General features: G+C 41.0%; 2 protein-coding genes across 5 annotated transcripts in view; one reads left to right on the forward strand and one right to left on the reverse strand.

Annotated features, from left to right (window-relative positions):
• ccdc73 (coiled-coil domain containing 73) overlaps positions 1-3,982 on the reverse strand; it is a 27,363-nt gene extending 23,381 nt beyond the window's left edge. Inside the window, exon 1 of the mRNA XM_083560968.1 lies at positions 3,556-3,982. The gene's annotated coding sequence lies outside the window, so the exon portion shown is untranslated. The remainder of the gene's footprint in view (positions 1-3,555) is intronic.
• Positions 1,117-12,932, forward strand: tcp11l1 (t-complex 11, testis-specific-like 1). Of its 4 annotated transcripts, XM_083561072.1 has the most exons (11): positions 4,110-4,485; positions 4,598-4,917; positions 5,019-5,923; positions 7,944-8,076; positions 8,168-8,288; positions 8,712-8,932; positions 9,060-9,196; positions 9,828-10,003; positions 10,426-10,607; positions 10,707-10,879; positions 11,337-11,738. In XM_083561072.1, the coding sequence occupies exons 3-11, from the start codon at positions 5,767-5,769 to the stop codon at positions 11,552-11,554; spliced, it is 1,518 nt and encodes a 505-aa protein (XP_083417198.1). In that variant the 5' UTR covers positions 4,110-4,485; positions 4,598-4,917; positions 5,019-5,766; the 3' UTR covers positions 11,555-11,738. The 4 variants fall into 4 exon arrangements, with proteins under 4 accessions (XP_083417195.1, XP_083417196.1, XP_083417197.1 ...); XM_083561069.1 differs by lacking the exons at positions 4,110-4,485; positions 4,598-4,917 and adding an exon at positions 1,117-1,364 and having other exon boundaries at positions 5,746-5,923; positions 11,337-12,932; XM_083561070.1 differs by lacking the exons at positions 4,110-4,485; positions 4,598-4,917 and adding an exon at positions 1,154-1,296 and having other exon boundaries at positions 5,746-5,923.
• Positions 12,933-13,183: the final 251 nt, after the last annotated feature.

A 13,183-nucleotide genomic window follows, 5' to 3' on the forward strand; every position in this document is an offset into this window, starting at 1 on the left:
CATGCCATTCAGTGTCCATTTATAGAGATGACTAACTATAGATTCACAGGCTCCATGACCCAGTTAAAGTGCTGAACTGGAGAAGGAGAAGTCCAGACAGTCAGCCTGTCTCTACTCTCTAATCTAGTTTCCATGTCTTCAATCAATATGGGTTATGGAAATATTGAATTAGTTTATTGTAAATAAAAGCTATCTTGTTTGTACACTACATGGTAGTTTCTGAAGGAGATATTTTGAAGGGAACTCTCAGAAACATGGCCTATGTATGTTTGGTGATCATGTCATGAGCAATAGTAAATCCATAAATCCACAAATAAATCCAGACACTTCCATTGAAGTATATACAATGACAGTCTTAATGTACCCTCTGTGTAAAGGCCAATTGTTTTTATGTCCCAAACATCCGCCATCCTTATCCTTGAATGCCCAGGTTCTCTTTCAATAATGTTGGCAAAGCTCATCATCATAATTTTTCTAAAAGTAATTCACGAATGGCCGCTTCATGACGCTCTATCCTGGCCACCACTTTGAATCTCAGCTATCTCTTTTTTGACACATTTCTTACTCTTGACACCCCTCCGAACCAGGATATATTATTTGGTGTGCTCATTTGCTGCTTCTATTGACACATTTATCATCTCTTTGAATTATTAACGTGGATTTTTTAACGAATTACTGCACAAAATGTTTCATGCATTTCAGAAACACACGAGAATGAAAAGATTTGCTATTAAATAAAAAGATATTTTTGCACAATTTGTCAGTGAAATGAATAAAAGTATTGTAATTGACTTGTCATATGACTAACAGCATTCAGTTACATATACAGGACACAAAGGTTGTTTATTGGTTTGCCAGCCTACCCATAATCCCTTCTGTTTTAGAAAATTGACCGTTAAATTACAAAAACAAGCATGAACCCGCATTGCATTATTGGAAATGTAGTTGTCCGCGTTGCTTCTTCGCTCATTCCGAAAGCTAAAGAACTTCAATAGGTTCTATTTCCGTAAATAGACGCGTCGATCTTTTTTTTTCTTCTCCTCCTATACGCATTGGGGTAGTCCCGCCTTCCGCGCTATGATTGGTTCGTAGCACCAGATTTCTGGATTGTGATTAGTTGATAGTTCAAAACATCCGTGAACGTCAAAACGGCGCACGGCTTTTGAGTTTAAACCCAAACTAATGACCAATTGCGGCACACGAGGCGGGGTTTGACGGAATATGGATAGGAAAACGTTTATTTGGCCATCAGGATTCATCGAGAATCTAACCAACGTTTGTGTGGTGAGGAACGAGGTGAAGACTTTATTTTGATCCTAGCCGAGCTTTGGGATCGAGTCGTTTTTTATTCTCGGGAGAGTCAGGTAAGGGTGTTGACGTGAAAACGTGTCAAGGTTGCGTATTATTTGAAGGGAGATCTTAGGGAATGGAGGGACAGGAAAACAGAGGAGCCTGATCCACAAACCAAAGCATCTGCGTAGATATCAAAAAGCTCGCTTTCAGAAAATAGATACTATCTGCAAGGCTGAAGTATCTATAGTGCACTATGTAGGGTTTATGAGCTGTTAATCCATGCCCTACATAGTGCACTAGTATAGGGTGTTAGTAGTCATTAAAGACTAAGCAGGAGTCATGTCAGTGTCATACCAATACAAACTAACCAACTGGAGGGACATGGAAAGGCCCTGTCCTGTTTTGACATTTGGTCCAAACCCTTATGGTTTGTTGACACACACACACACACACACACACACACACACACACACACACACACACACACAAAGCCTAGGAAGTTTGTCATTCCAGCTGTGTAGTTCTGCAAATATTGGACCTAAATCCTGATCAGATCTTTACCTCTGTCCAAAAAGTTAATACAGAGAACTACGATAAGCAGACAACACTAAAATGGGTCTAGTCCCAGATGATGTTAGGAAGCTGTGATCAGAGCTCAGGATCAGCCATGGTGCAGCACCCATGTAAAAGCACACTGAGGGCCCAAAAGTGGCACCTTGGCAGTACCCAACCCCCATGGGTACACATGTACAGTGTGCAGGACAGGTGTCTAGGATTCATAGGTCCATCAGTAATGGAATCAAGCAATAAACCCCGATGCTGCCAGCGCTATGAGGTGAGGTTATGATGTTGGAATGCAGTGTTCAGTTCGCACCAAACATTACATTTGATTTTGGCATATATTTTTGTAAATGGAAAAAGTCTACCAAAAGGCTTCGAATGTTGAACAAACTTCAGATAGACAGCATTTATTTGTTTTTTTTTTGTGGAAAATGGAGTGAACCCCTGTGAGGATAATCTCAATAATATCACACTAGGTCACAACGGACCCAAGGGTAACATCTGAGGTTAACACACTTATAGGTTACTTTGACATTGATTGGTCCACTATCAGGAAACCACTGAACATGTACAGTGCGCATGTTTGCTATGCTGTTGTCCAAGGTTTGTTTAGCATTAGAAGCCTGTTGGTAGACTGTTCTGTGGACTAGATGCATGTGAAAAATTAACAACAACAAAAGAACGTAACGTTTCTTGCAACCAAACACTACATTCCAAGATCATAACTTCATCCCAGATGTAAAACATAACAGTGACAACATCATGATTTTGGACCAATTTAATGCTGGGACATTTTGTTATTACTGATGAACCTATGATGCCTTAGCAAAGCCACTTACTGTAGATAGCACCTTCAAATGTGTCGAGATGTGTCCTTCTATCATTCTCCATGTTTTTCTAATACATTTGTCAATCTATTGGCAAATCTTAGTGGTAAAAACTGCAATCTGCTACCTAGACTACATCATGCTGTAAATGATCTTTCCTTCAGCTCGGCACGAGTCAGTAAAACGTGCCAGCGCTCTGCGTTAAACTTTAGTCAATATGAGTTGGTGAAACGTTACGAAAGGTAACGAGCAAACAAGACGCACCTCTTTAACCTGGCTTGCCTTGCCGAGTCTAGTCATGTTGCCTGGTAACCTGCAGATCAAATATCCAAGCGATGAAAAGGACCTTTAACGTTTTTTTTTTTTTTAGTCTCGGAGCCTTTATTTTTTTACTTCTTGACCCCAGCGTGAGATGGTGTCGAGTCTCTGGCAACAGCTGAGCACCAGCAACATGTAACAATGAGGTTTGTTGGGGGATTTTCCAGACAAGCAATTCAAGTGCTTTCCAGCTGGTTAGGCTTTACAACACCGACGCTGCAAATTTGTAACTCTAGTTTAACAAAGCACGTGTCTGAAGTTAGTATGGAAAAATAAAACCGCTGAGTATTGAAAAATATTTGTTTCCATACTATTTCCCTATTCAGTTTTTCTTAAATATAAAATTAAGCATTTGTAAAAAAAAAAAAAAAACTATTTCAGACATTAAATGTGGTCTTAAACATCTTTTGGGAAGTCTGGGAATTGGAGTCTGGAAAACTATGGAAAAACAAAAATGTGTAGGAACCCTGTTGAGAGGAATCAGACTCAAAGAAAGCCATTCTCGTCTGGGTGTTCCATCATTGTTAAGGTTTACTGTTCAGTGATGGGCTCTTACATGCAGAAATCTTCATGCAAACTGTGGTCCTGCTCCATTGTATTATACTGTTGATATTAATTACAGTCCATATTCAACCTTGTAGTTCTTGATTTGCTCGGTAACTTTATGGATCTTCAGGCTGTTTATGTGAAACCGTCGTCAGCTGCACAGAGTTTCTCCAATTAAAGAGAACTCCCTCCAGAGGTTGGGTGCCAAGATGAACCAAGCAGATCTAAAGAGATAAAAGGGACAGGAGCCCAAGTCACTGATATTTCAGGAGCATTTTTAATTTGACAGAAAGAGAGGGGGAGAAAAAGAAAGATAGAAAGCGAGAGAAGGAGATTGTTGAATCTGGTTGATTATTGTTCTAACATGCACTATATTTCCAAAAGTATTGGGTCACCTGAACATTCCTGCTATATGTGGTTCTTTTCCAAACTGTTATAACAAATCTGGAGGCACACAATTGTACAGGTCGTCTTTAGATGGCGCTATAATAAAATTTTGCATTCACTTGAACTTGGAAACCCAAACCTGTTCCAGCATGGCGATGCCCCTGTGCACACAATGAGCTACTTGAAGATCTGGTTTACATTGCTTTGAAGAGGAAGGTCTTGAGTGACCTACTATAGAGATCTGATCTCATCCCTACTGAACACCTTTGGGATGTATGTGAATGCTGACGGTACCCCAGGCCTCCTCACATACATCAGTACCTGATTTTAGTAACACGCTTGTGGCTGATTAACACGGATTTCTATAAACACACTCCAAAATCTAGTGGAACATCTTCCCAGAAGAGTGATATAACAAATTGGGATTAATTTTGTGGAATGCAACATTTAAAAATCACATACCGTATTTATGACTTTATGATCTTTTTTTCCTCATCTTTTCACCCTGAGCTTCTCAACCATCAGACCTGAATTGAGAAAGACCATATATACAGTACAGAACAGAGATGTCAGGAATAATTATCACTGAGAAGATTCAAAGGCTGTTCAAAAGCAATAAAAAAAAAACGTGGAAAGACAAAGGGCGAACATACATGCTCTTATAGTATATTCACGTTGTATGAATTTGGTTGGTTGGTTGATTTTTATTTATTTATTTATTTTTAATTAAAACTATGCACATTATCTACAGGGTCTCACTGACGGATTTTTCTAGAAATTCCATTCATTTTCCTCGAATGTTTCATTTTTTCTGTGCGATCCGTGCCTTTCATTTTCTTTTCCCAGATAGAAATTAGATGTAATTCTATCATCTGATTTGAATCGGCTAAAATCAGCATGAAGTAGTGGTGTTTCAGTGAAAAGAATGTTCGTTTAAAGAGTTAGAAAAGTTTTGTCTCTCTTCATTTTTCAGTGATGATCCAGAGTGAAGGGAATTATAACAAATTGGGATTAATTTTGTGGAATGCAACATTTAAAAATCACATACCGTATTTATGACCAGGAGACCAATCCTTTTTTTTGCAGTGGTCATATTTGCAGTGGTGTGAAAAAGTGTGTCCTAATTACTTATTTCTTTTGCATGTTTGTCACATTTAATGTTTTAGATCATTAAACCAAACACCTGTTCGCAACTTCTACTTCACTTTGTCAGGCAGGTCCTATTTAAGAGATTTCTTGATTGCGAACAGGCGTGGCATTAATCAGGCCTGGGTGTGGCTAGAGTAATTGAACTCAGGTGAGATAACCCACGGTTTTAACAGGGGGGGGCCAAACACTATTTCACACAGGGCCATGTAGTTTTGGATTTTGTTTTCCCTCAATAATACAAACCTTCATTTTAAAAACTGCATGTTGTGTTCACTTGTGTTATCTTTTACTAATATTTAAGATAGTTTAATAATCTGAAACATTAAAGTGTGACAAACATGCAAAGCAATAAGAAATCAGAAAGGGGGCAAACACTTTTTCACACCACTGTACCTTCCTGAAGAAGAACATGAAGAAAAGTGATAAACAGTAACACAGGAAATAATGGAAATAAAATGGCAATGCTGCACAGTTTTTCGGGGTGTCTCTCGCTCTTTTTTTTATGAATTTTATTTAAAAGATTTTTGCATATATGTATTTTAATAGACGTACCATAATGGAAAGCATGGATTCAGAGTATCATGCCAGTTTGCATTAATCTGATGTTCCTCAGTATTTTCTTCCTAAAATTTCTTTATATCAACCAATCTGAATCTTTGTCCAGATCACCGCTGACTTGTAGAGGATGCCCAAAGAACCCAATGACTCATCCAATGAGGAGGGAAAGAAGGTCGACTCTGAAGAGTCAGAAGACTCCAAAGGCCAGACAGATGGATCCGAAGAGATGCTGCGTAAACGAATCAGAACGAACACGCCGAGTCCTCACCGACAGACTCCTCCATGTAAGAGCGTTTTAGAGTTTTTTTATTTCTACCACTTCTATCATAAATATGTCATTTCTGAAGTATAAGTCATTAATCTCGTTGAGATCTCTATTATCAAATTGAGAATAGGTTACATTTCAAACCATAGTATAAGATTTGCCCCGTATGCTGTCTTGTGTTCTGGTACTAAAACCCTGTTTTGGTTTTCAAACCCACAAATCAATGGTCTTTTTTTGTTCTCGGCCTACGAATACCCAATTTATTTATTTTTTAACCTTAGACCATGACATCATATACAAATAATGTTTCTAATGATTCCAATAATGCCACCATCACCTTCTGTCATTCTCTGATAAGATATCTGCTTAACATTGATGGGGCCATTATAGAAATGGGAAACAGATTTTTCCAGAAAGAATGTCGATCTCATGACAGCCACATGTTGTCTTGTTCCCAAATCTGGAGAACAAACGAATTTCTGCATTCCACCCTGTTGTGCCCTTTGCATGTGCTTGCTGCCAGATAATGTGTCTGAAAAAATTAACTTCTTGTTGCAAAACCATTGTTGCCCAAGAAATGTCCAAATGAAACTGCCCTGTTCAGCGTGTGTAAATATTTGTACGAGTATAAAGAAGCTTTTTCCTGAGTTGCATAAATTGTATTTAATAATACAATGTAATTGTTACAGGCATGGTAATTGGTGTGTCTTCAGCATCATGGAGTTCCTTCTCCACACTGTCAAGAATCCTCAACCCCCAATCGTTGCAACATGTTACATAAAAGAGAGGAATTTACTGATTTAGCTTTTAGCTAGTTTTATGTTGAGCACATTGAATGCTTTGTTTTAGTTTTTTTCTCTTTGCTAACAGTGGCTATTTAGAAGTAGTGCAGAGGAAGCAGAAAGCTGGGTTCAGGACTGAATTTTGTTGTTGTTGATTTATACCTATTTATAACTGTGAAAGGGAGAAGGAGTGTGCTTGTAGCGATCTTTAGGAATAATGGAGATGTGCAGACCTGCAGTAACTACGAGGGAATAAGGTTGATCAGTCACACTATGAAGTTATGGGAAAGAGTAGTGGAAGCGGAAGAGGTGACCAGGAAGATGCACCACAGATGCATTGTTTGCTTTGAGAATGTTGATGGAGAAGTATACAGAAGGTCAGAAGGAGTTGCATTGTGTGTTTGTGGATTTAGAGAAAGCGTATGATAGGGTGGAGATAGGAGTTGTGGTATTGTATGAGAAAGGCAGGTGTGAAAGAGAAGTATGTGAGGGTGGTGCAGGACATGTTTGATGACCATGTGACAGCAGTGAAGTGTGCAGTAGGAACGACAGCCTGGTTTAAGGTGGAGGTTGGACTGCAGCAAGGATCGGCTCTGAGCCCTTTCCTGTTTGCAGTGGTGATGGACAGGTTGACAGACGAGGTCAGACAGGAGTGTCCGTGGACTATGATGTTCGCGGATGATATTGTGATTTGTGGTGAGAGTAGAGAGCAGGTTGAGAAGAGCCTGGAGAGGTGGAGGTACGTGCTGGAGAGAAGGGGAATGAAAGTCAGTAGGAGTAAGACAGAGTTCATGTGTGTGAATGAAAGGGAGGGCAGTTTAATGGTGCGGTTGCAGGGAGAAGAGGTGGAAAAGGTGGAGGAGTTCAGGTTCCTGGGGTCAACAGTGCAAAGTAATGGAGAGTGTGTTAGAGAAGTAAAAGAGAAGAGTGCAGGCAGGGTGGAGTGGGTGGAGAAGAGTGATAGCAGGAGTGATTTGTGATAGAAGAGTATCTGTGAGAGTGAAAGGGAAAGTTTATAGGACTGTGGTGAGACCTGAGATGTTGTATGGGTTAGAGACAGTGGCATTGAGTAAAAGACAGGAGGTGGAGCTGGAGGTAGCAGAACTGAAGATGTTGATATTTTCATTGAAAATATGGTGACATCTGACTTTTCCAGCCAAATAACTACATGATGAGGTCTTTGTATACCCTGTATTTGGTGTAAAAAGTTTCCGATCTGACCAAGGGGGGCTGTATAATTGTTTATTGTGTTAACAGCCAGCCCGTCCAAGTTGGTGTCGGTGGAGGAGCTGATGGAGACTGCTAAAGGCGTGACTAACATGGCGCTGGCTCACGAGATCGTAGTGAACGGTGGCTTCCAAATCAAACCCAGTGAACCTGCTGAGGGAAGGTACAGTCATTTTTATTCATGAAATTAAATTACTCATCATGAAACTAGACGAGAACATTAACTTTTATTTTCTTCCTTTTTGTATTTGCAGTTTAGAGAAACGAGTTAAGGAAATTGTTCACAAAGCATTCTGGGATTGTCTCGAAACCCAGCTAAACGACGACCCGCCTGTCTACGAGCACGCTATTAAACTGGTCGGGGAAATTAAAGAGGTAAGATCGTTAAAGCCACAGAGTCTTGATCAGGGTTCCGTAAAATCCAAGTATCAATTATAGGTACGAATGCTTTCCGTTTCTAGCAGCTATAAACAGCCATTCCCATACCGCCCCCTTTTGAAGTTAATACAATGTTGCAGTTTCCTTTGTTCTAAAGCTTTTCAAAGGAACATTAAATGTATTTGGGAAAAAAAAATTGAAATGTAATATTATGAACGCCAGATTGCTTTTTTTTTCTCCCTGACATGATTGATGTGTCTGATAGGTGTTGATGCAAATAAACTGATTTCTGTTCTGATCTCCTGGTCTGTAAAGGTCTTATGTATGAGCATTCATAATAATCAATTCAGCTTAGATCAAGCGTAATATCATCTCAGGTCAGAATCGTGGCAATTACTCATTTCCGATGCCCATCTCTAGACCCTGCTGTCCTTCCTGATGCCGTACCAGACGCGTCTGAAAGGACAGATCGAGGAGGCGCTGGACCTGTCGCTCATCCAGCAGCAGGCGGAGAACGGGGCGCTGGAAATCGGCAAGGTGGCCAAGTTCATCATCAACACCATGGCCGACTTTTGTGCGCCGTGTCGGGACAAAGAAGTGCACCAGCTGCGGGACATCACGGACACCGTGCTTCTTTTCAGGTGAGGGATCACCGACCTTCTCCTAAAGTCTCCTTGAGTAGGGAGGTCACACAGCTGCCTTTGCCTCCTCTTTGTGTCGATCCCATTTCAGTATTTATAGAGTACAACTATATTCCCCGCCTCGCAGGTCTATTTTTCCCGTGTTGGACAAAATGAAGATTGACATGGCCAACTTTGCTGTCAGTAGTCTCCGGCCACAACTGCTGCAGCACTCGGTGGAGTACGAGAGGAACAAGTTTCAGGAGTTACTCAACAAACAGCCTAGTGAGACGACTTCTTATACATTACAAATCATCAAACAAAATACTTGTGAAAATTTTTATAAGGAGATATTTAGCATTAAACAAAGGAGTCTCAAGGTGTAAATGTAAGGAACGTTAATAGCCGCTACACTATATGGTCAAAGGTTTGTGGACACCTGACTATTGGATTCGTATGTGTTTTTTGAACATCAGATTCCACATTTATTCACTCTTTTCTGGCATGTTCCACTCGTGAAGATTTGTGCTCATTTAGCCACAAGGGTGTTAGTAAAGTCAGGTACTGATGTGGGTGAGGTGAAGAGGCCTGGGGCGCTGCTGTCATCGTGTTATCAACTCATCCCAAAGGTATTCAGTAGTGTTTGGGTCAGAGATCTATAGAAGGTTTCTCAAGATCTTCCACTCTAAATCATATCTTCATGGAGCTGGCTTTGTGCACAGGGGTATTGTCATGCTGGGTCAGGTTTGAGTCTCCTAGTTCAAGCTCGTCCTTCCGCATCCTATACAAGCATGCGCCTTCAGGGTTCCGTGTGAGGTGTCCTGATACTTTTGTCCACATAGTGTGTGCACGATGAGTGATGAAAGAAACTCAAAAGTGTCTATCAGCCTTCATATAAATTTGTGCTTGTTTTCAGATGCTCTGGACTACACTCAGAAATGGCTGAGGGAGTCGGCAGACTCGTTCGTTAAAGGTGCTGAAGAGGGTGCAGCAGGCTCACCCGGGTCCTCCTCACAGCTTTTACAGAACATCCAAAACCACGCCTATTTACAACTGCTGCGCTGGGAGGACAGACCAGATACTTTCCCCGAGGTGGGCCAGTGGCTACTGACATTTCTGAGTGCCATTATAACACAACTACTTACCATCTGTTTATATATCTGTCTGTCTTTCTGTTCTTTTGTTAGTTTTTCTGTTCTATCTGTGTATTTGCCTTTACTTCCATTTCTGTCATTCTGTTTTTCCCTATTTTTTCCATCTGTCTGACTATATTTCTCTATCTGGCTGTTTCTCTCTGTCTGCTCGTATCCTGTCTGCCACTTTTCTATGCATATCTGTTTTCCCTCTATAAACCATCATCTCGTCCTCTACAACCTGCCCTTCCCCCTCCCTCCTTTACTTTCATTGTTTATTTTCTTGAAATTAAATCCTCTCTCTCTCTCTCTCTCTCTCTCTCTCTCTCTCTCTCTCTCTCTCTCTCTCTCTCTCTCGCTCTCTCTCTGCCTGTCTCGCAGACACTGCTGATGGACCGCGGCAGGTTTCTGGAGATGCAGCTCGAGCTGGAGCGCTTGGCAATGGTGGCGTCTGTGCTGCTGATCGTGTATAACATTGCAGGGGAGGCGATCACAGGGTTGCCAGGTCTTATGGACACACTGAAGAGCACCGTGAGGATCCTGCTGGTTGATATGCACACACCGTAAGCATGAAACTGCACACCGGCGATCAATCTGCTTCTCTCCATACTCAAAGACGAGAGCAATCAAATCTCTGTCTGCCTGTATGTATGGGTTTACAGGTCTTTCAAAGCAGACAACACTTTAACGGCCATCGGAGAGAAACTGTGTTTGGAGCTGATGGAACGTCTGACTCAGCATGGCTTCTCACCTTTTCATCCAGACAGAGAGAACACCCTGAAAGGCCAGATTGCAGCCGTCAAGTCCCACGATAACCCCATCCGTAAACTCGTCGGTAATGACTTTATTTGTTTGAATTACAGGGCTCTCATTGGCTTAGGTGCAAGAAAGCTTATTTAAAATAATAATAATAATTACAGGAGAATACAAGAAACTATCATATATTCTGTACTATATATATTTTTAAAGCTCTGTTCAGAACTGAAACCAATATAAACCATATTTCTGATTATCCCATTTAACATGTAGTCTCCATTTGTGGAGATTTCTGCTCATTCAGCCTCAAGGGTTTTAGTAAACTGGGGTACTGGGCACAGTTCCAGGATCTAGTGGAACATCTTCCCAGAAGATTGGAGGTTATTAGAAAAGCAAATGGGGACTAAATGTGGTATGGGATGTTTAAAAAAGCCCACGTGTATCTTATGGTCAGGTGTCGACATATAGTGTACTTCTGTGGCTGATTTGTGTCTACACAGCCGCTCATTTCTTTCTTTGTTGTTGTTGTTGAACAGATTCCCGGATCCAGGGCTATCTCCTGGCCTTCATGGAACTGGGTCCTCAAGGGGGCTTACCGGCTGTTCCTGGCGGTCTGGTTCCCATCAGCAAAGAGCTGGAAGACATCGGAACCAGACTGAACCGTCTGGTGAACTTCAACAAGCTCGTCTACTCGCCGTTTTACCACAACCTCTTGGAGGACGCCATTCAGGCCGGGGGGAGCGGGGCTACTTAGGGGGTGGGGGGGTGGCGCGTCACATAAAACTGACGAGTGGAATGAACCAGGCAGCCTTTCGTAGGGTCCTAGAAACAACTGGGTTTATGGTTTTGCAGATTATATCCCCAAAACTCACCTTCTGTCTATGCTAACAAAGGATTTATATCAAAAAACAAAACATTTAGAGCCTACTATCCTGCCATATTCGTATCCCACAAACTTATATTTTCGTTCTTGCTTTAGTTCTGTGCCACTTGAAGGTGTGGATGGTGTTTTGTTTTTTTTCAGTTCGTTTAGAACGACATTGTTACAGAAACCTAAGAATGTAGATGATTAATAATATTACACTTGATGCATAAACGCACATTCTGCCACAAATTCCGCAAAAAAAATAAATCAATTTTCCCCATTTCGGACAAATGACCAGGAAGGCCAAGAAAATTTGAGCTCGACACAGAAGTTGTACAATTCAGGACCCTTTTGAGGAGATCATTGTTACTTCGAAATATTACCTTTATCTCAAAATAATTACCTCAGAAACTTCATAAAAAACCCATAAATAAAAATCTAAGAATTCCTATTGGGAGATTTAAGCTCCGCCCCCTCCACACCTCTAACGCTGAACTACTGTAGATAACATTTCTTCGCAACTTCCCTGTACAACAGTTGAACTGGTACATTGTTATAATCTTAATCAAGCTCGGCCAAACAAGATCCTACTGTGTGTGTGTGTGTGGGGGGGGGGCTGCCTTTTTTTTTCTTTTTTTCTTTTTTTTTTTTGGATGGTGCGAAGGTGTACAGAATCTGATTGGTGCCTTAGTGGAGGGCCGGCCTCGGTTAAATGTGTGCTGCTCTCTTCCCCGTTTCGCTTTGTGCCGATTTTATTCGTTTCACATTTATTTGGGTGGTGTGTGTGTGTGTGTGTGTGTGTGGTTGTTTGGTCCAGAGGGTAAATCCGTGTAATCTTTTTTTTTAAACGAATTTTTTGAATTTTTCTCGATTACATTTTTACGCATGTTTCACAAAAGAAATCGTTCCCACGTTGCTTTTCGTGTCTCTGTCCTACACTGTTACGATGCAGTATTCACAAAGAGAAGAGGGAATAAAGAGATCTAACAGATTTGTGAATTCTCAGTCTCGACGTAGAAAATTCAGCGAGTGTTTGACGAGGGGACGAGGCATTAAAGGCGATGGTGTATTTTATTTCTTCCTGTAGCATCGTTTGATCAAACCGTGTGTCCACGAAGCATGTTTGCAACGGATACCACACCACATGCTGTACAGATGGTCCTACTTATCATCGCTGTGTGTACCGTAAAAGGTCGTTTGTGCCATGTGTCTTTAACTCGCATCTTTAACCCAGTAGCTTTCCTTTAATAAACAGGACTGCACTCGAGCTCGTGTATCACTGCTGTTTTCTTCACCTACAACACAAACTGCAGTGACCAATTCACTGTTCTTACTCTCCGACTCAGTGTAGCATCAGTGTAGAGTGAAATCTTACTTTCTAACTATTTTTTTATTTTTTTTAAAAAACTTGCTTTCTAACTTTCTTTTTCTCCCAACTCAGTTTTAGACTGACTATATTCTTACTCTGTGTCCTAATGAACCAGCTTAAGAATATATTTATCATTGGAGACTTCTAAG

This window comes from Silurus aristotelis, assembly GCF_946808225.1.
Source record: "Silurus aristotelis genome assembly, chromosome: 14".
Classification (NCBI taxonomy): Eukaryota; Metazoa; Chordata; class Actinopteri; order Siluriformes; family Siluridae; genus Silurus; species Silurus aristotelis.

Coding starts and splice junctions, on each gene's coding strand:
- tcp11l1 (XM_083561069.1), top strand. CDS start 5,767: ATGCCCAAAGAACCCAATGACTCATCCAATGAGGAGGGAAAGAAGGTC. Junction 8,289..8,711: donor TGGTCGGGGAAATTAAAGAG/GTAAGATCGTTA, acceptor GCCCATCTCTAG/ACCCTGCTGTCCTTCCTGAT. Junction 8,933..9,059: donor GACACCGTGCTTCTTTTCAG/GTGAGGGATCAC, acceptor CCCGCCTCGCAG/GTCTATTTTTCCCGTGTTGG.